This window comes from Podarcis liolepis, assembly GCF_965112155.1.
Source record: "Podarcis liolepis genome assembly, chromosome: 1".
NCBI classification, from domain to species: domain Eukaryota; kingdom Metazoa; phylum Chordata; class Lepidosauria; order Squamata; family Lacertidae; genus Podarcis; species Podarcis liolepis.
This window is the reverse complement of record NC_139554.1, coordinates 92,437,258-92,459,080: the sequence shown is the minus strand read 5'-3', so window position 1 is coordinate 92,459,080 and position 21,823 is coordinate 92,437,258. Positions and strand designations below refer to the sequence as shown.

General features: G+C 43.5%; 1 protein-coding gene across 11 annotated transcripts in view; it reads right to left on the bottom strand.

Moving 5' to 3' along the window:
• Positions 1-21,823, bottom strand: part of KALRN (kalirin RhoGEF kinase) — a 513,896-nt gene that overhangs the window by 388,442 nt on the left and 103,631 nt on the right. For 4 of the 11 annotated variants that reach the window (XM_083487445.1, XM_083487444.1, XM_083487443.1 and 1 more), the window contains exon 2: positions 20,362-20,592. The exons of 6 other annotated variants lie outside the window; for them this stretch is intronic. In XM_083487445.1, coding sequence (XP_083343571.1) covers positions 20,362-20,592 — 231 coding nt within the window. The remainder of the gene's footprint in view (positions 1-20,361; positions 20,593-21,823) is intronic. One more of the 11 variants, XM_083487453.1, reaches the window with a different exon arrangement.

The window sequence follows — 21,823 nt, the reverse complement described above, 5'->3', positions numbered from 1 at the left end:
CTTCCATTTTGCCCGAATCTAGTCATCTTTGAGGTTGGACAACACAGCTTGTTTCACATTATTAGCATCCAGTAATGCTTATCCAAACAGTATTTCAAGCTAACATACAATTTGGATAAAGGCTGCATTCCTTTGCTGACATTAATCTAAGTTAAAGTTTAAGTTCCAGCTGAATCCACTGGTTTTGGAGCAATCTAGTTTGAAGGACATGCTGGACAGAGTACAGTGTGAACAGGCCAATTTGCTCAAATGCTTCTGAGAAGCATTTGATGGAGCCCCACTCCCCACTCCCCCAGTGCAACAGACCACCTAAAGCAAATAAATAACTTTTGGAACATAAATAGCAGCAGCAGCTGCTAGCGTTCTGTGCATGGTGCCAGTCCTCCCACAACAACCGCTACTACTACAGCTCACTTTTTGTCTACGCCTCCCTCTCGCCTCGGGAAGAGAAAACCAACTCCCCCATGCCTAAAAACTACAGCGCATTAATCCTGTTAAAAATGAGTAAAGCACAGAAAAAAATACAGTGATTGAAAACTTTAATTTTTTGAAAAAAACACTGATGGAAAAGTTCAACAGAAGACAAATTAATGATCTTGTTGAACCAGGCTTGTTCTTTCTTCCACTGACTGCAATGAAAGTTTTGGATTTTATTTTTTAAAAGTTCTGTTAAGAATGGTCACAAACTGACATTTAAATGTACTATTTAAAGGGCTAAAATCCAGATGATTTTGAAGGAAAGAAGTAGCAAATTTTTAGACAATTTTTAAGACTTAATTAATTGGACTAGCCTGTTCTATTACCTAGACCAATGAGCAACATTGACACTCAAGTTTCCTATAGATGGCACACATTTTCAACTAGCTGATAGCACCAGAACAAAACAGGAAGCATTTTCTTGGGAAGATTGCAACCCAACGATCTAAGAAATGGAGCCAAATTTTGTCATATGCATTTCAGAAATTTTGTCATACACGTCTTCAGGTTTCCTGGTGTCAACGCTGCGATCCTGCCAATCAATCCCTTTAAAAACTCAAATGCAACACACAAGTAAACAAGAATATATTCTTTATGCACAAAGCAGCATATGTCAGCTTACCCAGAACATCACACCTGGCTGGTGAGGCCATAAGTGGAGCTATCCTGGGCCTAGAGCCCAGCATCCCAAGGCCAGGCCTACAGAGAAGCACAGCATCAAAACAAGCCAATCAGCATGTATCAAAGCAAGTGAATATAAACATATATGACCTCATCCTTGCAGCAATTACAAATGAGTTTGCCCTTAGCTTGACTAGCAAGATGGTGCTTGCAGGCCTTTCAGAACATTACACCTTTGGTTCATCACAGTGTACCTGGAAGGTTGCCCATGTGGAAATGTGGCCCTCAAACTGAAACGGCAGAGTTGAAATGTGCTGCTAACTATCTACATTCCTGCCTGCGGCTTGCCTTCATCTCTTCTTCTAAGCCAGGAAGGGCTGGAAGGACTCTGCAAGTAACCATGAGAGAATAGGCTATGTGTGGGCTGGTTGTAGGGCTGCCATACATCCAGGATTTGGGCTGCAAAATGGCGTCCTGGAAGATTTGGAGGGTGACAACTTTGTCCAGTTTTTCACTTTGGGGAATATGGCCACCCTAGCTGGTTGCCAAGATGTGGCAGGCCTTACTTCCCACACAGCAGCCAAAGACCAGCTGGCAAGAGGGAATTAATAAGGAAGACAGAATAAGGACCTTCTTGGCTAGTCTATCCTTGATTCCTGCTACAAGGTGGAAAGAGCTATATGTAGTCCTGTTTGCATGTATTAATATTTGCTTATAATATTCACTTCCCAGCATGACTTATCTCCTGGAGCTTTAGTTTGAAACAAGAAATGGAAAGGCAAGGATGGTTTTTAAAAAGGGTTAAACAAATCAATGGAGGATATAGCGATGTTATAGCTCTGCTGCCAGACCCAGTATGCCTCTGAATACCAGTTGGCCACTATGAGAACAGAGTGCTGGACTAGATGGGCCTTTGGCCTCATCCACAGGCATCTTCTTATGTTCCTAAGAATACAGGACAAGAAGACTTCAGAGCCACTTTGGAATAACAGGGCTTGTGTGGCACATATTCCAATTCAGGGAGAAATTATTTGGTTGGAGCTGACCCCTTGATGTGAGTTACTTTTCCAGGAGATCTTCATGGGAAAGAGAAACTAACGTCACCCTAGCCTTGCTCAATTCTTTATCACTCACATTGACTGCAAAACAGCAGCGACTAGCTATCGCATGTAAGCCTTCTGCCAATATTTCTTACGCAAATAGACTATGGCTCTTTAAAAATGCATTTTGCCCCTGAGTACAATCAAATAGATTTTCTCCAAAGACCATTATGGACTATAAACATCAATATTTTTACAACCAGATGACATACACACAGATAGATAGGACAAGGGCTTTTTAAAACAAAGAATGTACTACAGCAGAATATTCAATATACTGATGCATTGCACATGGACATATATGTGTACATTATCTCCATGTAACAATTTGCAGCACAATACTGCACATGTACATTCAGAACAAAGTCCCAGAGAGTTCAGTATCATTTATGCCCAGGTCTCATAGCCAGACATGCAAACGCCTGCACATGCACACTCACATGAACACGCGCGCGCACACACACACACACACACACACACACATTGTACATATATACATTTGTATCTTTAGCTTTAAGGCTAGGTCACATTTATTTACCATCATAATAATTATCATTTTGTTGGGGGGGGGAGTGTGGAGGAAGATCAATTGAATAGTGCAAGAGATGCCTTTCAGTAGGATCCATGTCACTCAGCTTTTGCTCTTATTTCAGCATTTCATGGAGCATAGCCATTTATTTTCTCCAGTAGGACTGGGTAGAAAGCATTCACTTAGTAAAGGAGTACCCTCAAATATATCAGTTAATTGAGACTTAAGCTGCACCCAATGCCACTAGTTACTGAGAATCACGTTTTGTTTATTTCCATAGTCCATCCCCTTCATCTTCATATCTGCATCTTGCATTCTGTTTCTGGCTCATGACAGACTCACAGCATGGTGGATCAGGAAAGTAGGATGTTGTGAATTAGGGACACCTCCCCTCTCCCAATATCAACTTTTAAAATCAATTATAAGCTACATATAGAATCAATAAAAAGGAAAAAAAACCCAACAGAAATCAAGTCTTCAAACAATTGTGCAATGCACAAATAATCACTAGAGTTGACATGCACAACATAGGTGCTTCATTAGGTGGTGATGGATACAGTACATGCCCCTGCTTGTTGTAGACAATATATCCATATAAATGCAAAGGAGAGTAAGTGAAGATGAAAAGATATAAAAGAAGGGAAGAGGAAATCTGACTTACGTATAACTTCCATATTTGTCATGCCATGTCCCAGAGCTTTCCAAATTGCGTATCGTGGCACGTTAGTGTGTCAGCTGCAGTGTGTAGGTGTGTCGCATGAACATGCCCCATGCTCTTCCCAGGGCTGGAAAGGGTTCGTTAAACCTCCGGTTTGCTAGTAAAACTGAATTACTGTGTTGCAAAATGATGAATGTCTAAAAAGTGTGTCACCAACTTAAAAAGTTTGGAAAGCTCTGCCCTATCCGATCTACATGAGTGATCACTGGAAGGACAGATCGTGAAGCTGAGGCTCCAATACTTTGGCCACCTCATGAGAAGAGAAGACTCCCTGGAAAAGACCCTGATGTTGGGAAAGATGGAGGGCACAAGGAGAAGGGGACGACAGAGGATGAGATGGTTCGACAGTGTTCTCAAAGCTACAAATATGAGTCTGACCAAACTGCGGGAGGCAGTGGAAGTCAGAAGTGCCTGGCGTGCTCTAGTCCATGGGGTCACGAAGAGTTGGAGACGACTAAAGGACTAAACAACAACAACAATCCCATCTACGATGCAGGCTAGTTATATGGCAACTTTTCTCTTAAGCTAACTGAATTAATGTAGTTTGCCTGTTCACCATATAAAGATCGCTATCTTAACTCCCTAGCCAAGCTACAATTTACAATCATGATTAAGGAAAGCAAGTAAAGTCAGGAAGATGCGAGTGGCTACCAAATGTGTGTGTCTGTTTTAGAGTTGGGGTTTTCTGTTTTGCTTTCTTTGTTATTAGATTGTTTAATGTGAAATGCTACTGAGATGGCAATGACTTTTGTCATGCATATTGGAGAATAAAATTAATTGACTGCACAATTAAAGGGCACTGGCTGAGCACACACTGAGGCATAAGCACTAGAGCCATAAAGCTGGGTCATCAAACCCATCAATTAAACCAGTAGTGCTATTTGTGAGCATAGCTGCTGGTGAGATTGCCTGGGGAGCAATCTCAAGGCAAGGACAAGGCCTCTTATGCTATCTATTAAATATATATGACAGGCATATAGGGTGTTATGCGGGCATGCCTGGAATCTTATATGGTTTTGCCTTAAATGTACATATGCCCTAAGTGAATAATCATTATTTAGCATAGTTCTTGGAATTCTCCACAGATGCAGAAAGGAACTGTTCAAAAATTCCTTGATGTCCATAGCATCCAGTAAACCATTAAGTGCCTTTACGATATGTATCAGGAAGAGAAATAAATTCAGCAGGGAATATGTTAATATGCTGGGCAAGCATATGCAATAAAAGTCATGTAAAACAAAACTGCCATAACTAAGCCAATGTAGCCTGCTGATAGTGGACTATACCCTGAATTTGATAGGCTTTATTCAAATTGTATTTTTGTTTTTTGTTTCAAAGGAACTAATTTTCATATACAAAACTTGCAGATTTTAAAAAATATAATTACGGTATATTTCTGCAGGGCACCCAATGTAGCAGAATCACATACCTGGAAGAATCATAAGGCTGGAAAAGCTATAGAGATCTAACAATATTGATCCCTGGTCTAACACAAAACCATTCATAAGGTAAACCTCTTCATTCAGAACTAATTCTCTGTACAGATAGATTTATTGATTTATTAACTGATGGGGCTTTTGAAGCAATGCGTGTCAGTAAAATACTTCAAACACTCAAGCAACAAAGACAACAAACACACTAGAGGAAAGGCAATCTAGAGTTTTAGGTCTGATATCTGTGGTAAGTGAACACTCATCTGAGTTCTATTTCAACTATAGCACCATTCAGTCCTCCCACAATGGCTGAATGTGTGCATCCCTATGGTTAAAGAAGCTTAACTATACTTAAGACTGGTGTCTGAACTGACAGACCAGGACATCTAATGAGCTAAGAAGCAAAAATCAAAAGGTACAGTATGAGGTGAACTTACAAACCAGGGAATGTACTAACTATGGTTTGTTGTGGTGTCCAAATTGACAAAGCAGAATTATCTGAACCACAGAAGCAAGAGTGCTGAAAGATGAAAATAGATGGGAAAAGCAGCTTCACGCTATGGTTTACTTTAGATTATGGTTTTGGTTCTAAACTATGGTTAAGAATCTGGTTGGTGTGATATTTGAAGTGAGTCTCCTTCCTAATATTTAAATCTGCCCTACATTTCAAGTATTTCTTACTCTGGGGATGTCATGTTGAATTCTATGAATACAGATCAGGATTATTTAGGGTTGCTGTCCAGAAGGTGGGAGGGTTAGCTGGGATTAAGTAGCCATTGCTCATTTGAATATACAGGCATTCGTCTATACAAGGACTTGTATTTAAAACCAGCTCTTGGCTTCCACAAATATAGAATTGAGGGATGGGAGATGATACCATCTGGGAAACAAAAATACCAGCTGTGCCAATTTAGAAAAGGCCAGGTGGCAAACATAGGATTATACCAGAGTAAGTGGTTTGTGGGTTACAGTCAGACTATAATCCTATCCCACTGACCCAGTTGTTGCAGAATCAAGGATATTTTGCACATTCAGCATTGTGCAGACTTATGTCCACACCTGAAAACACAGCAGTTTATACATATGGGCTTAATTTACGGCTATTTTCTAGCTCAGTTTCTGAATTTGACCTACTTATTAAGTAAGAAGGGCCAAGATCATTATCACAGAAAACCACAGTTTACAGTAACTGAGAAGAACAGAAAGTGATCAGTAAGTACAGAGCTGTAACAGAGTCTTAAGTCTGGATACAGGCCCTGTTAAACTTGTTGCAACACTGCCAACCTATTCAGGCCAAAAAAGCATCAATGGAGGCCTTACATATGCCTTTTTCTGAAACCATAATTTCAAGAGCATTATTCTGACCAGGGACAGAAAATAGACTTTACAACAGAAATTAGACTCTAAAACACAGTAAGTGTTAACTCTGGGCCATTTCACATTTATGTGCCCATTACGCACATTTATGGCAGCCTTTGTAGTACTTGTAGCCAACCTACACTTACTCATAGAAATATCCCATTCATTTATTTCAGAAACTCTAGGGGACATTCCCTGGACACACTGTCACTGACTTAAAAGCTGCCATCTTCTCAAAATGATATTTCAGAAGGAAAATTCCAGTGAAATAGCTCAATTAGAACTAATACCAAGGTTCGATTTTATTTGTTTGGGCATCAAGACAAATAATGGTTTTCCTGTTCCACTACGGGAAACTGAATTTTCTACATTCCATTGCCATTTAAATCCACTGTTTACTTTCTCCCATCTATACCTCCCAACAACACTTTGTGCATCTAATAAGGGGACTCTAGTCCATCAAATCTTATGGCACAATCAACTTGTCATTGTTTTGTCAACTTGTCTTGTTTTGTCAAGATAGTCATTAACAGTAGTTGTTGTTTTTTAACAGTCTTGTCCACAAACTCCCTCCAAAGCATGCTTAACATTCCAGATGAGTTAATCACAGAAACACAGAATTGTAGAATTGGAAGAGATCCCATGGGTCATCTAGTCCAACCCCCTGCAATGCAGGAACCTCAGGTAAAGCATCCATGACAGATGGCCATCCAACCTCTGCTTAAAAACCTCCAAGGAAGGAGAGCCCATAACCTCCCAAAGGAGTCCTTTCCACTACTGAATAGTTCTTACCATCAGAAAGTTCTTCCTGGTGTTTAGTCGGAATCTTCTTTCTCTTAACTTGGTTTGAGTCCTGCTCTGGGGCAGGAGAAAACAAGCTTGCTCCATCCTCCATATGACAGCCCTTTAGATTTTGAAAGGTGGCTATCATATCTCCTCTCAGTCTCCTCTTTTCCAGGCTAAACATACCCAGCTTCTTCAACTGTTCTTCATAAGGCTTGGTTTTCAGAACCTTGATCATCTTAGGCCCTCCTTTGCACGTTCCAAATTGTTGATATCCTTCTTAAATTTGGGCACCCAAAACTAGACACAGTATTCCAGTTGTGATCTGACCATGGCAGAACAGAGCAGTACTATTACTTCCCTTGATCAGGACACTATACTTCTGTTGATGTAGTCTAACAGAGCATTATCTGTTTTTCTTCTTTTTTGCTGTTGTATCATACTGTTGACTCATGTTAAGCTTGTGGTCTACTAAGTTCCCTATATCCTTTTCAAATGTACTACTGGCAAGACATGTGCCCCCCCCCCCCATCTTATAATGTTGCAGCTGGCTATTCCTGTCTAAGTGTAAAATCTTACATTTGTCCCTATCGAAATTGGTTTTCTTAGTTTTGACCAAGTTCGCCAATCTGTTATGGCCATATTGAATTCCGATTCTGCCTTCTGCGACATTAACTACCCTTCCCAGTTTGGTGATATCTGCAAATTTGGTGGCCCTCAACCAAGTCTTTTATAAAAACTTTGAACAACAACAGGCCCAGGACAGAACTCTGTGGCACCCCACTTGTCACTTTTCCCAAGATGACGAGGAACCATTAGTGAGAACTTGTTGGGTTTGGTCAGTCTACTAGTTACAAATCCACCTAGTTACCTCATCTAGCCCACATTTAACCAGCTTATCTGCAAGAATATCATGGGGGCCTTTGTCAAAAGCCTTACTGAAATCAAGATACACTATGTCCACAGCACCCCCCTGATCCACCAAGCTTGTAAATCTATCAAAAAAAGAAATCTAATTTGTGTGGCATGATTCTCCACATGTGTTAGCACACAAATGAATAGGAAACACTGATTCCTAACCAGGCAACTGATGTTTTAATAACTAAGTTTCTCTTGCAAATATAGTTACAAAAATATCTTCTATCTTGACTGGTCATCTAACACTTGGATTAACACTGCATATTTTAAAACATCTGCCTAGTGCAGTGCTGGGCAGGCATCTGAAATACAGTTCCTACCCCCCACAAATGCCTCTATTGCATGTCTGCAGACAATTTTCCAAGCTACTGACTGAGCATGAAAGCATGGAAAGAATCTTTGAAAGACGAACGACCATTTTCTCCATACATGCAAACATCACAAGCATTGCTGATGCCCTAGTAATGTAAAGTGCCAGGAACAGAAGACGAATTGAACTACCTTATACTACCTTATTTTATGTCAGGTTATTAGCCCATCTGGCTTAGGGTTCTCAACAATGATTGGCAGCAGCTTTCCAGGATTTCAGACAGGAATCTTTCCTAGCTCTACCTGGAGAAGCCAGGAATGGAACCCAGGATCTTTTGTATTCAAAACCTGTATCCTATCCCTGAGTGACAGCCCCTCCCCAAGAACCTCTCTGCACCACCACAGTAGCTTACCACAAGATGAAGCTCATCAGTGTTTGAGAATCTGAAGGAGGTATTGCAGTTTGCTCGTTCTGTAAGCATCAGGTGATATTTTAAGGCTTGAACTCTTGCCTGGCTTTAGCTTGAAGTCTAAGCCACTCTCTGATGGTCCACACCAGAATACCCAATTTCCCAGCTCCTCAGTGTATCAGCTAAGCTTACCTTAGAAAGAGCGTCTCCATCCCCATCGTTTAGCCAGGACACTGAGGTCCAGCTCCGAGGGCCTTCTGGTGGTTCCCTCACTGTGAGAAGTGAGGTTACAGGGAACCAGGCAGAGGGTTTTCTCAGTAGTGGCGCCCGCCCTGTGGAATGCCCTCCCATCAGATGTCAAGGAAATAAAAAACTACCTAACTTTTAGAAGACATCTGAAGGCAGCCCTGTTTAGGGAAGCTTTTAATGTCTGATCTTTTATCACATTCTTCTTCTTCTTCTTCTTCTTCTTCTTCTTCTTCTTCTTCTTCTTCTTCTTCTTCTTTCTGTTGGGTGCCGTCCAGAGTGGCTGGGGAAGTGGCTTGTTGTTATTATACCTGGCTCCCTGTCCAGGGCCTACCTTTCTTTGCCTCCCCCACACTACCTATCTGTCAGTGACCAACATTCTGCCTACCTGCCTTGCACATGGCTATGCTTCAGACAACTTGTCCTTAAACACATCAATGTTGCTTCATCCTAATAACATGGGGTGTGTGGTTAGGAAACTGGGTAATTAAAAGCATGTTTATACAAAACATGAAAATACAAAGTCAGGGGTAGCTCTCCAGATGTTGTGGACTGCATCTCCCATCAGCCCCAGCCAGGATGCCCAATAGCTAGGGGTGGTAGCTGTAGTCCACAACATCTGGATGGCACCATGTTGGCTAACTGTCCACTAAGAAATGTGCTTTGGACTGCAGCCATTGTGGCTGCAAAGTTCCATTTTAATTTAAATCATTTTATGAAAAGGTAGTCATTGTTACATGTAAGCTCAAATACATCCATTGCAGAAAAGTTCTCCATACTTGGTAGTGAGCCACATTTAATCATTTCATTTTCTAACTAAATTTAAAACAGACTCCCTAAGTAATAAAAAAAGACAGACTTGACTGTTTGGAATTTTAGCATGTGGCTGACATCCCAAATATGTAGGAATGGTCATGTTCACCACTGTTGGTCTAGTCTATTTGGCAGGAAAGCTGCTGTTCCACGTTCCACATGCCACAGAGTATTCAGCGTTACCACCTCACATTTCTGTTCATCGCTTACGTATAAATATATTCCCTATAGGAAGAAATCCTCAAATGATTAGTTGTTTTCAATTCTCAGTCATAGACTCAGAAAGTACTGTAATCCCAGTTCTGCTTTATGAACTGGCTATCAAAATATGTGAATAATACATATAGCTGCTTGCTAACTGAAACCCTATTTTTTTCAGGCTTCTGTTTTCCAAACTCTGGGTCAATTAGGACCGCTTCATACATCCATTTTTAATAAAGTGTAATAATTACCGTATGGTGCCCGTTCTGCTTATCCAAAGTTTGTGCTGTAAAGTGATCTGATTGAAAAGTGCCTCCTGGTGATAAAATGACAAATATCACAACCCTGAGTTCCAGTAGCAACTCAGGTATGGACAGAGAGGAGGGGGCAGTGGTGCTTATGCTTAGAAGGAACTAGGCTCAAGACTCACAACTGAGTCTAAACCCAACACCCAGGAATCCACTGAGCTTGAGCTCTCAAGTCAGAGACTGCAGTCATCAAGTCTGGATCCATCAACAAGTGGCATCCTCACCACCGCATCCACTCCCTCTGCAGAGGCAGCTTGCCAGGCCAGCCAGTGTGAAACACCATGGAATGCTATAGTCCAGGACAGAAAGCTGCCCCTTTAAGGTTCCCTTAAACTTTCTTCTCAATGAATAGGTGAGCTTGTGCTACCTCAGATGGCAGAATATTTTTTGGGGAATACTTTTTTCCAAACCAAAATAAAAAAACTAACAAAAGATTTTAAAAAAAGCCTAACATGTCTGAGGAAAGGGAGCCCTCCCTCTGCTATGCTAGCTTTTTTACGTGCTATGCTAGCTATGCTATGCTTACGTGCTATGCTAGCTGCTATGCTAGCTATTTTTATAAGGGACACGGGTGGTGCTGTGGGTTAAACCACAGAGCCTAGGGCTTACCAATCAGAAGGTCAGTGGTTCGAATCCCCGCGACGGGGTGAGCTCCCGTTGCTCAGTCCCTGCTCCTGCCAACCTAGCAGTTTGAAAGCACATCAAAGTGCAACTAGATAAATAGGTATCACTCCAGTGGGAAGGTAAACGGCGTTTCTGTGCGGTGCTCTGGTTCGCCAGAAGCGGCTTAGTCATGCTGGCCACATGACCCAGAAGCTGTACGCCAGCTCCCTCGGCCAATAAAGCGAGATGAGCGCCGCAACCCCAGAGTCGGCCACAACTGGGCCTAATGGTCAGGGGTTCCTTTACCTTTACCTAATATTTTTATGGAGAATCACTGACTCAAGAGTCCACTTGCTATCTGAAGTGGAAGTTTCCAGACACAGGTACAGTGGTGCCTCGCAAGACGAAATTAATTCGTTCCGCAAGTCTCTTCGTCTTGCGGTTTTTTCGTCTTGCGATGCACGGTTTCCCATAGGAATGCATTGAAAATCAATTAATGCGTTCCTAGGGAAACCGCCTTCAGACCAGGTCCGGGGACAGTCTGTCCCCGGACCTCTTCTGAAGGCTGGGGGGGGACAAGGGCTTTTCTTCCCACCCCCAGCATTTTAAAAAACCCTGGGACAGCGGAGGACTTCTCCGCTGTCCGGGGCGATCTTAAAATGCTGGCCGGCGGCATTTTAAAATCGCCCCGGACAGCGGAGGACTTCTCCGCTGTCCGGGGCGATTTAAAAGCCCCTGGGAAGGCAGGCAGGGGGGACAAAGACTTTCGCCCCCTGCCCGCCTTCAGAAGGTGTTCCCGCGCCCCGCCCCGCTTCGGAACAGCTTTCCGAAGTGGGGCGGCTGGGGCAGGTGTCCCTGCCCCCCCTCCCCACTTCGGAACAGCTTTCCGAAGTGGGGCGGCTGGGGCAGGTGTCCCCGCCCCCCGCCCCGCTTCGGAACAGCTTTCCGAAGTGGGGCGGCTGGGGCAGGTGTCCCCGCCCCCCCTCCCCGCTTCGGAACAGCTTTCCGAAGTGGGGCGGCTGGGGCAGGTGTCCCCGCCCCCCCTCCCCGCTTCGGAACAGCTTTCCGAAGTGGGGCGGCTGGGGCAGGTGTCCCCGCCCCCCCTCCCCGCTTCGGAACAGCTTTCCGAAGTGGGGCGGCTGGGGCAGGTGTCCCCGCCCCCCCTCCCCGCTTCGGAACAGCTTTCCGAAGTGGGGCGGCTGGGGCAGGTGTCCCCGCCCCCCTCCCCGCTTCAGAACAGCTTTCCGAAGTGGGGCGGCTGGGGCAGGTGTCCGCGCCCCCCCTCCCCGCTTCGGAACAGCTTTCCGAAGTGGGGCGGCTGGGGCAGGTGTCCCCGCCCCCCCTCCCCGCTTCGGAACAGCTTTCCGAAGTGGGGCGGCTGGGGCAGGTGTCCGCGCCCCCCTCCCCGCTTCGGAACAGCTTTCCGAAGTGGGGCGGCTGGGGCAGGTGTCCCCGCCCCCCCTCCCCGCTTCGGAACAGCTTTCCGAAGTGGGGCGGCTGGGGCAGGTGTCCCCGCCCCCCCCCTTCGGAACAGCGTTTTAAAATGCTGGGGGTCGGGAGCGAAGCGCTCCCGACCCCCAGCATTTTAAAACCTCCCCGGGACACGGGGAGATTTTAAAATGCTGGGGGTCGGCAGCGCTTCGCTCCCGAGCCCCAGCATTTTAAAACCTCCCCGGGACACGGGGAGATTTTAAAATGCTGGGGGTCGGCAGCGCTTCGCTCCCGACCCCCAGCATTTTAAAACCTCCCCGGGACACGGGGAGAATTTAATATGCTGGGGGTCGGCAGCGAACGCTTCGCTCCCGACCCCCAGCATTTTAAAATCTCCCCGGGACAGGGGGAGATTTTAAAATGCTGGGGGTCGGCAGCGAACGCTTCGCTCCCGCCCGCCGGCATTTTAAGATCGCCCGGGGCAGGCGGGGGGGAAGGCAGGCGGGGGGGGAGCAAAGACTTTTGCCCCCCGCCGGCCTTCAGAAGAGGTCCTCTTCTGAAGGCCGGCTGTGGGCGAAAGTCTTTGCTCCCGACCGCCAGCATTTCCCTATGGGCTTTCGTCTTGCGATGCAAGCCCATAGGGAAATTCGTCTTGCGAAGCGCCTCCAAAACAGAAAACCCTTTCGTCTTGCGGGTTTTCCGTCTTGCGAGGCATTCGTCTTGCGGGGTACCACTGTATACTATCTCAGCAAGTATTACGTTTCCATCCAGCTAGTTCCTGAAGTTGCTTTCACTCAACAACCAGGTCCAATTCATTCCCAAGATCTAGGGTGGGGATGAGAAGCGATCATGAGAACAGAAATTGGCAAGAGGGCATGTTGGGGAGTTGAGGTTGCCCATTAATTCCCAAGTCCCTTTTTGAAGCAGCCCTGGCCAAGACCAGCTGATTACAAAGGGCTTATGCAAACTGACCTCTTGGATAATGAGATCAGTAAAAACTGTACAGAGAACAGAATGATTCAATATTGAAACTATATTTTGAGGGTTGGTTTAGAAAAGAGAAAGTAGCTGTGCTCTATGAATGTGGCCCACTTTGAACTGAATTTTCACAGACTGTGGATATTTGGAAACAGATGCCTATCAGTGCAACAAATAAACAAACAAATTTCATACCAAGCATGCAGACGGGAAATATGTAAGGCAGGCAGGCTCCACAAAAGCTGATGTCAGAAAGTCACGATCCTTTTGCGTGCCAGAAAATAACTTTTGACAAGACTATTATACCAGCCAGCATTAAGGATAAAGCAAAAGGAAGTCATTTGATAACCGCATAATAAAAGTGTCTCTATTAACACAGGGTCACAACCCTGATGTAGCCGATCTTTTGTGCGCTCTTCTGCCTGGAGGACTCAAATTTGCCAACAGCTGTTCCAAAAGCCGCACAAGGGTTAAAGGGGGCCAAAGACACTGCAATAAAAGAGAGTTAACCATTTTGATTTAATTTGCAACTTGCAGAAGCAGTGCTTTCGGCAATAACACAGTGTTCTGGATACCTCCTGTGTAGCTGCTAAAAGAAAACATGAAGAGACAATCTATGCCACTACGATCACGACATTCTGTTTTGATACGGATCAGGTTTCTCCTCTGCAAACAGAAGAGGGCATCCAATGGATTGCAGGCATGTTTTAAGGACTTCACGCCTCTGCCTGCCTAGTATCAGAATTTTATTCTTACGATCCTAACAAGATGTGGCGACAGCTACTTCCTTAGACAGCTTTTTAAAAGGGTTAACCAGGGTGGGCAGCCCACACCCCATGGCCTAATTTCACGTGGGTTGCAATGACCGGGTGGCAGGGGAAACAGGGGGGAAGGAGCTGGTAGAAAGATATAGAAGGTGTCCACTTTTAGCTCAGAAAACCACCCCCACTGCCTGTATGCCAGTTTGTCCCTAAAGGAGTGCATCCCTTAATAGAAGAAAGAAGTTGCCCACTCATGGGTTAGATAAGCAATACAGTAAGTTGTATTGACTGATAGAATAAAATGAAATCAATAACTGTGTGTTCTTACACACCTGTACATACTCAGAAGTAACCCAACTGATTCCAGCAGGGCTAGGCTCCCAGATAAGTAAGTATGCTTAGAATTGTAGATTTACTTTTTCTAATAAGATCAGATCAGTTCAAATCCTAGAAGGCGATGGCCTAAAATATGAAGAGAACAGTACAACCTGAAAGCATTGTACTAGTCTGCTATACTAATGTTGTTGTTTTTTTTAAAAGGAATGGTTTCCTAAGAAAAACTAGAGATCCTGTTATTTATACACCATGTTTTCCATATGTGCATGTCAAGAGGAAAGCCCTTACTCAGAAAATCAGACCACTGTGAGGTTCATGTGGTGTTTTAACTATTAATCCCGACACTCTTTCTAGCCAATAAAGGCATTTCCCTCCCCCTCACACACACATCTTGGGGAGGGGTGGGTGGGTGTTTCTCACTTCCCCGCTCCTGACAATTTATTATTTTCTATATAAACTGTACAACCAAGTCCAAGCATTCCATGTAATAAAGAGATACAGCTTTCCTGGACCATCTTTTGGCTCCACCTTACAAAAGAACATTACAGCCTCCCACCAAGAGTACATAATTGTTCCCACTTAAACAGCAACATGTGCTTCAAGAGCTTGATGATAAATAACTGAAAGAGGAAATAGCCTTTTTATCGTGTGTGGGAAAGCATCCAACCACCAAATAATGTTAAAAAAAATATATCTGGCGAAGTAAAAGAAGAAGAAAATGGTGGGATGCAGTTGAGGTCCTTGTTCTCACAGAAGGTAGTTTGATCTAGCAAAAGAGACTGCTAGCTACAGCCTACACACACACACACATACACCACCTTCCACTTTGTTCTGGAGGGTCCCCCAACTCTCTGGAGCTGATTTTAGGGGGGAGGTGGAAATAGGCAGAGATCTCATTCTCTCTCCTATTAGCACTCACTTCCACTCCAGCAGCAGCCATTCTGTGCGTGCAACAGTGCCAGATTCCACCCAGATCATTTCATAAGAGAATTATTTTGGTTCCCATTTTTGGCAATGTATACGTACTGCAAAGCAGAGTGACTCGGCACCTCTGTATATACCTCATGTATTTGATGGGACCTGCATCAAGGCCAGCTAATGCAATATTAGCTGGACCTAGACCAGGACCAGCGACCTGTGTCAAATTATGTGATGCCAATAATAACAGAACGGTGTTATTGAGGGCATGATTGTCTTTGTTCCCAAGCATGTATCTGGCTATGGGTTACACTACTGCTGCTTAAGCTGTATCCAAGGGTGTCATTCTGACTCTCCTTGAAAAGGGGGGCAGCTTATGGTAGAAGGGCATGGTTTTCTTCCTGAGTCTGAATCAGCTGCTGCCGAAGTACTGGGTTCAAGAAGACATAGGGAGGGAACTGCAGGTGGTTTGAAACAGAAGTCAGATGAAACAGATGTAAATTAGTCTTGTTAATCATTTCCCATATAAAAGTAATGTTTTTACTGCCCATACTGGGATCTACTATATATAGGGAACCAACCAGCCAGAGCTGGGCTATGGATAGATTAGAGTGCTGAGCCAGGCCTGTTTAAGGAACTAGCAGTGATAGCTCATTGTGGATTTTATGTTTTCCATCCATTCCTGTCTCTATGCTGTGGCAGTCTTCAGAGAGGAAGTAACAGTTGTAACCAAGGTGTGTCAACTGAGACATCACACCAAACATGCTTTTTATTCTGGTGTGCCTGCCAGTCACAAGCTACTGTTTGTCAACCTGGATATACTGCCAAGCTTAATAAACTAAGGTTTGGCATGATACATTATTTTAGCCTGCATGAATGTGACCAGAAGATGTAGGACAATTTGAGGCAAAACAGACAGCGGTGGGACTTTTTTCAGAATAGGAGCAATGACATCATCTGCTAGAGTGCCAGTGGCGGACCTTGGCAACCAAATGAGCTGATAATACGGCTTTCAAGTTTTACAATTGTTTGTGGCAGATTAGTATGGAGGCAGTCAGAGAAGAAGGCAAGCTCACTATACAAAGGCAATCAGCAGGTCCTGATAAATTGGACATTATGCTATATACTACTACTTCTACACACTCTCTCTCTCTCTCTCTCTCTCTCTCTCTCTCTCTCTCTGTGTGTGTGTGTGTCATATAGATATAAAAAAGGTAAAGGACCCCTGACAGTTAAGTCCAGTCGCAAACGACTCTGGGGTTGCGGCGCTCACCTCGCTTTACCGGCTGAGGGAGCCAACATTTGTCTGCAGTTTTTCCGGGTCATGTGGCCAGCATGACTAAGTTGCTTCTGGCAAAACCAGAGCAGCTCACAGAAATGCCGTTTACCTTCCTGCCAGAGTGGTACCTATTTATCTACTTGCACTTTTGTCATGCTTTCAAAATGCTAGGTTGGCAGGAGCTGGGACCAAGCAACGGGAACTCACCTCATTGTGGGGATTCGAACTTCCGACCTTCTGATCATATAGATATAAGCACACACAATTAACACAGCTCCCTGCATTTTTGCCCACCCTTGGTAGCAGGCTTGTGGGGGCTGTTGGGACAGCACTTGCACTTCAAAAATTTCCATGACACCACTGAAAACAGGGTGGGGGTCAAATACTTCCCCTGCCATACTCATAGGGGCAAAACAACACTTGTCATGAAAGCAGGCAAGCTCTGTAGAATTAAAATCTCAAGCTTCACGTAACAGTGCTTGCTGACAACTGCTTTATTTTTATTATTTTTTAAAATATTAATCAGATACTATTATTTTCAAGCCTGCATAAACTAGGAAAGATTACTTGCCTTTATTGTGGGAGCAGAAGGGAGCCCATAGCCCCTGCTTTATATGCAACATGAAAAGGGAGGGGGGATTCAGAAGCTGGGCTAAGAGCCTTTCTTATTGCCCTCTTCCTTCTTACCAACATGGGTGCCTTTCAGATGTAAATATTTTACAAGAGGATACCATATGGGAGATGCAACTGTTTGTTTTTATTAGCAAAAAGAAAATCAATCTCTTCACTTTGTACAGGGGTTTTATGGACGCCTGGTCTACAGCTCTCTGCCAATATTTAAATTACCTTAGCTTGGATTAACCTCTAAAAACTGCTCTAACTAAAGATGGCCTCTAACTATCGAGCATAATTTAAAGATGGCATGAAAGGAAAGCAAGGCTGCATGACACTGGTGTTATCAAGGATACCTTATGTAATGTTTGAATGAAAACAAAGGCTAAGCTAAGGGAGGAACGTTTGAGTTGTCTAATCAGCCATGATTGCATTTGAATATTTACATAAGAAATACTGTGTCTGGTAGAAGTTAATCATCAATATCTGTGTTAAAATCACAGAAGGGCAAATATAATCCCAATTGCTCCATGAACAGAACCAGTTTCCTGTATTACCCAGAATCCAATAATATTTAATACTTCTCTTGTAGGGTTCATCCTTAGTGTATTTTTCTTAAAGATGTGTTTGATTTGGTATTGTGCTTGCTTCATGGTTTTTCCTGCATTGTGATTTTTGCCAGCCCCTGCTTTTGTGATTCGCTGTCCCCTGCATGAAGCAGGGGAGAGCTGGGCAGGCAGAGTTAACAGGGGCTGCAGGAAACAAGAGACGCCTGGGCTGGCTTCATGGTTTTCCCCATGGTTTTTTGCATCTCTCTCTCTCTCTCTCACACACACACACACACAGAGAGAGAGAGAGAGAGAGAGAGAGAGAGAGAGAGAGATTCACAATATATTTCCAGGTCAAAAATTATGAAACCAATATCACAATATGGACTTCAAACCGATTTTGGACAATATATTGATATATTGCCCAGCCCGAGTGAGGAGTGAGGGGATGCAGCAAACTCATCTACACTAAAGGCAGGAATGCCAAGGAGGATCTGAACAAGAATATTTGATCTCATCTTTTGCGCTTCCCCCTCCCCTTTCCCTCAGACACAGAAAACTTTTAATGGAAGAATATTTTTACATAACACACACACACACTTTTTCTCACCTGAAATAGTACTGTCCAATAAAAAGCTTTTTCTCTTGCTTTTACTGCAAAAACTCATATTGGGCTGGTTGCAGCACAAGTTGTATTCTTAGTGAGAGTTCACTGAAGCAATTCCCCATATGGAAAGTGTTACCATTGGAATAAAAAGGCATGTGAATTTTGCAGACAATATCTGTGAGCAGGAGCTGACAGAAATCTAGTATCCCACTATGGATGAGCAGATGTCCCCTTCTGTTATTGTTTTGTGGGTTGGATCTGGCTCATGTTCCACTCCACCTGCCTTCCTATTTTAACTTGGAGAATTTCTAAAATCAATTTTGGAATTGGTACATGCCCAGTTTGCTGCACTTTACAGTCCCCATGCAGTCATACCAAGACTCCCTTTTGGTTCAGTTTTTAATTAATGCACATATGTGCTTGTGTACTTTGATAATCAATAACAATGGGGAGAGATGTGGCTGAAGACTGAAGCAAACTGCAGATGCACAGCATACTTAGACAAGGTACAGAAATAAAACAAAAGAGAGAGAAGAACTGCAAATCGCTAATGTGTCAGTGCCACTCTGCAAGCAAGATCAGATTATTTAGCACCCCAAAATATACAGAGAAATTCAAATGGGGTGAATTTACTAAGCATCCCTATACCCTACCCAAATAATCTTCCTGCTACATTGATGTGGATTTTTCATGTCAATGCCCACAAATCATTCCAACGTTCGCAAGGATTAAAAACATGAAGAAAGAACAAGCTCTAACTATGAAGTATATCAACTTCATTCAATGGAATCCAAGGATGCCCTATTATATGAGGCATGGCAAAGTGGCTTCAGACACCAGATTAGAGAGTGACCAGCATTTCCCTACCCCCAATGTTATTTTAAAACTGAAGTTTATGCCCCCCAAAGGGTGGGCCTGCTACTAACTTTTTAGAACAACCTCTCCCAACCTGGTGCCTCCCAGAGTTTTGCACTACAACTCCTATCTGCTCCAGCCAGCATTGCCAATACTCATGAATGAAGGGAGTTGCAGCCCAAGCCATCTAAAGAGCACCAAGATGATGAAACCTATCTTGTCAGAATGTCTAAGGGAGGGGTAGGCAACCTAAGGCCCAGGGGCTGGATGTGGCCCAATCGCCTTCTCAATCTGGCCTGCGGACGGTCTGGGAATCAGCCTGTTTTTACAGTAGAATGTGTGCTTTTATTTAAAATGCATCTCTGGGTTATTTGTGGGGCATAGGAATTTGTTCATTCCCCACCACCACCACCAAAAAAATACAGTCCGGCCCCCCACAAGGTCTGAGGGATGATGGCTGAAAAAGGTTGCTGACCCCTGGTCTAAGGCCAACATTAAGTGGAAATTACTTTCATACACAAAGCTTAGGATTGGGGTACAAAATGCTCTTTGGCATGAGCTATCAGACTGCGAGTATTTAATATACATGGGAATTTTTCAGTGGAACAGAAGCCAACAAAGGCAATTATAGTTTCCACTCACAGACAAGTAAACACACAAGTTTCAAGAAACGGCTTCAGGCTCCGAAGAACTAAGTTCCTTCTATGCTAGCCTCTTTATGCCAAGAAAAAGACTACAAATCTGTTTGTGGAGATGGTGGAGACAATACATTAGGCAAGCACTAGAAGCTTCTCTTTTCTGGTAATAGAAGTATAACACTATAAATTAAATCCTGATTAAATCCCTGAGGCCTAGAACAGCTACAGTAACTCAAAGGCACTCAATGGACACTAGCTTGACTAAAACTCACATATTCACATCCAAGTCTAACACTATTCATTGGACCACATTTTGTCTTTCACAACTTCGGGTCATACCAAGTTTCTCTCCATTATATTGTAAACAATAATTATCCTGATAAAAGTTTATCTGGACACAGGCGTGAAAGAGTTTATGTCCAACTATTCAACACGGTCTTGAGTTTTCACTGTGTTCTTATTACCAGGTTTGTCCTCAGCTCCTAGCTGCAAAGGGCAGGGGGAGAACTAAACCCTCACAGGGGACTCTCTCCATCCCTGGGGCACTTTGAAGTCCAAATGGTGGCTGACCTTGTTTTGGATTCTCAGGCCTCACCCGAGGGTGCCAACTGGAAAGATGTTCAGGTTTTGTAGTCTTCCCTGTTTGGAATACCTCTCTGGAAGTTGCTTCCCCCAGTTGTTTGTCTTGGCTTCTGGTATGGGAGACCTCCACCAGTTGTGGCAGTCTGGGCTCGGCAGGGCTTCTGCTGCAGCTTCTTCTGCTCTCTCGCCTTTGGGGCTTGCTGCTCTCTTCCCTGGCTGCTGAGGAAGCACAGGTGAGTCAAAGCTTCTCCCTCCCTCTTTCAGCTTACTTTCACATTGTCCTCCTCTCAGTCTGCTTTTTGCTTTCTTTCTTTTAGAGGCAAATCCTGGTGGGCTGATTAATGGGCCAAACCACTGCAAACCTTAGTAGTAGTGATAATAATAATAATAATGGAAGAAGACACCTGATTAATTAAGAGGAGCCATTATTTCTCAAATTTAGAGCCAGCTACAACTTACATTTCTTTCCCCTCATATTGTTAAATTGATTAGATGAGTCATTTAAGTTACATCTAGGCTTTCAATTCTTTGCTCTAGGATGTACTGATAGCTTTTTTCCACAATCTTAGTTACTAAGCCTTCACAGAACAGTATGTGTGTGTGTGTGACATGCACATACACACGCATGCGCACACACATTCTAAGTGCTAGCAGCAACATTTGAGGAAACTGGTATTAGATGTTTTTCAAGCCCTGCTGCAGTTTTCCCATAATATTACATATTTTTATATTTTATTCTGTTTTGGTTGAGCCTTTCAATAACGGTAGGTAGAAGTTTGGGAACGTTGATTCAGGTTTATGAGGGAATATATCCCATCTATCATAGCCAGAAATAGTCTCATAACCCAGTTGTGGATGATTTTATTAGTTGCATGGATGATGCTTTCATTTTATATGGGCAATAAATAATTATGTTTATATAGAATGTATAAAATATTTTGCATTATATTAATTACTCTTATGATTCATTGTGGCGGCCCTAATATTTTCTTCAGGCACACTATTTATGTTATGCATTATGTAGGTGTATATGTTTGTATTACATTTTTAGATCTCTTCTCAGCTATGCTTCCAAAACAGTTTAAAACTTATTTAATTGTTAATAGAAGTATATGAGATGAGGCCTTCTTCTACTGTGTCAGAACACCGATTCATCTAGTCCAGATTTGTATTCTATGACTAGCCATGGTTCTCTCTCACTATCATGCTGAATTGCACTTGTAAGCGACCTTTTTCAGAGTGCTGATGTTTAAAAGCAGTTGTAATATGTTCCCTCCTGCCCACAGTAGTCTTTCTGGGCTAGCAGTAGTTTCCTGGCAGTCTTCAGAGCCATATCATACAGAGTGCATTGAAATAACCTAATACAAAAGTCACCAAGGCAAGTACAGCAGTGGCAAAGTCCCTCCAACTAAAGAGAAGAAACAGAATAGCTATTCACCTCTCATGGAAG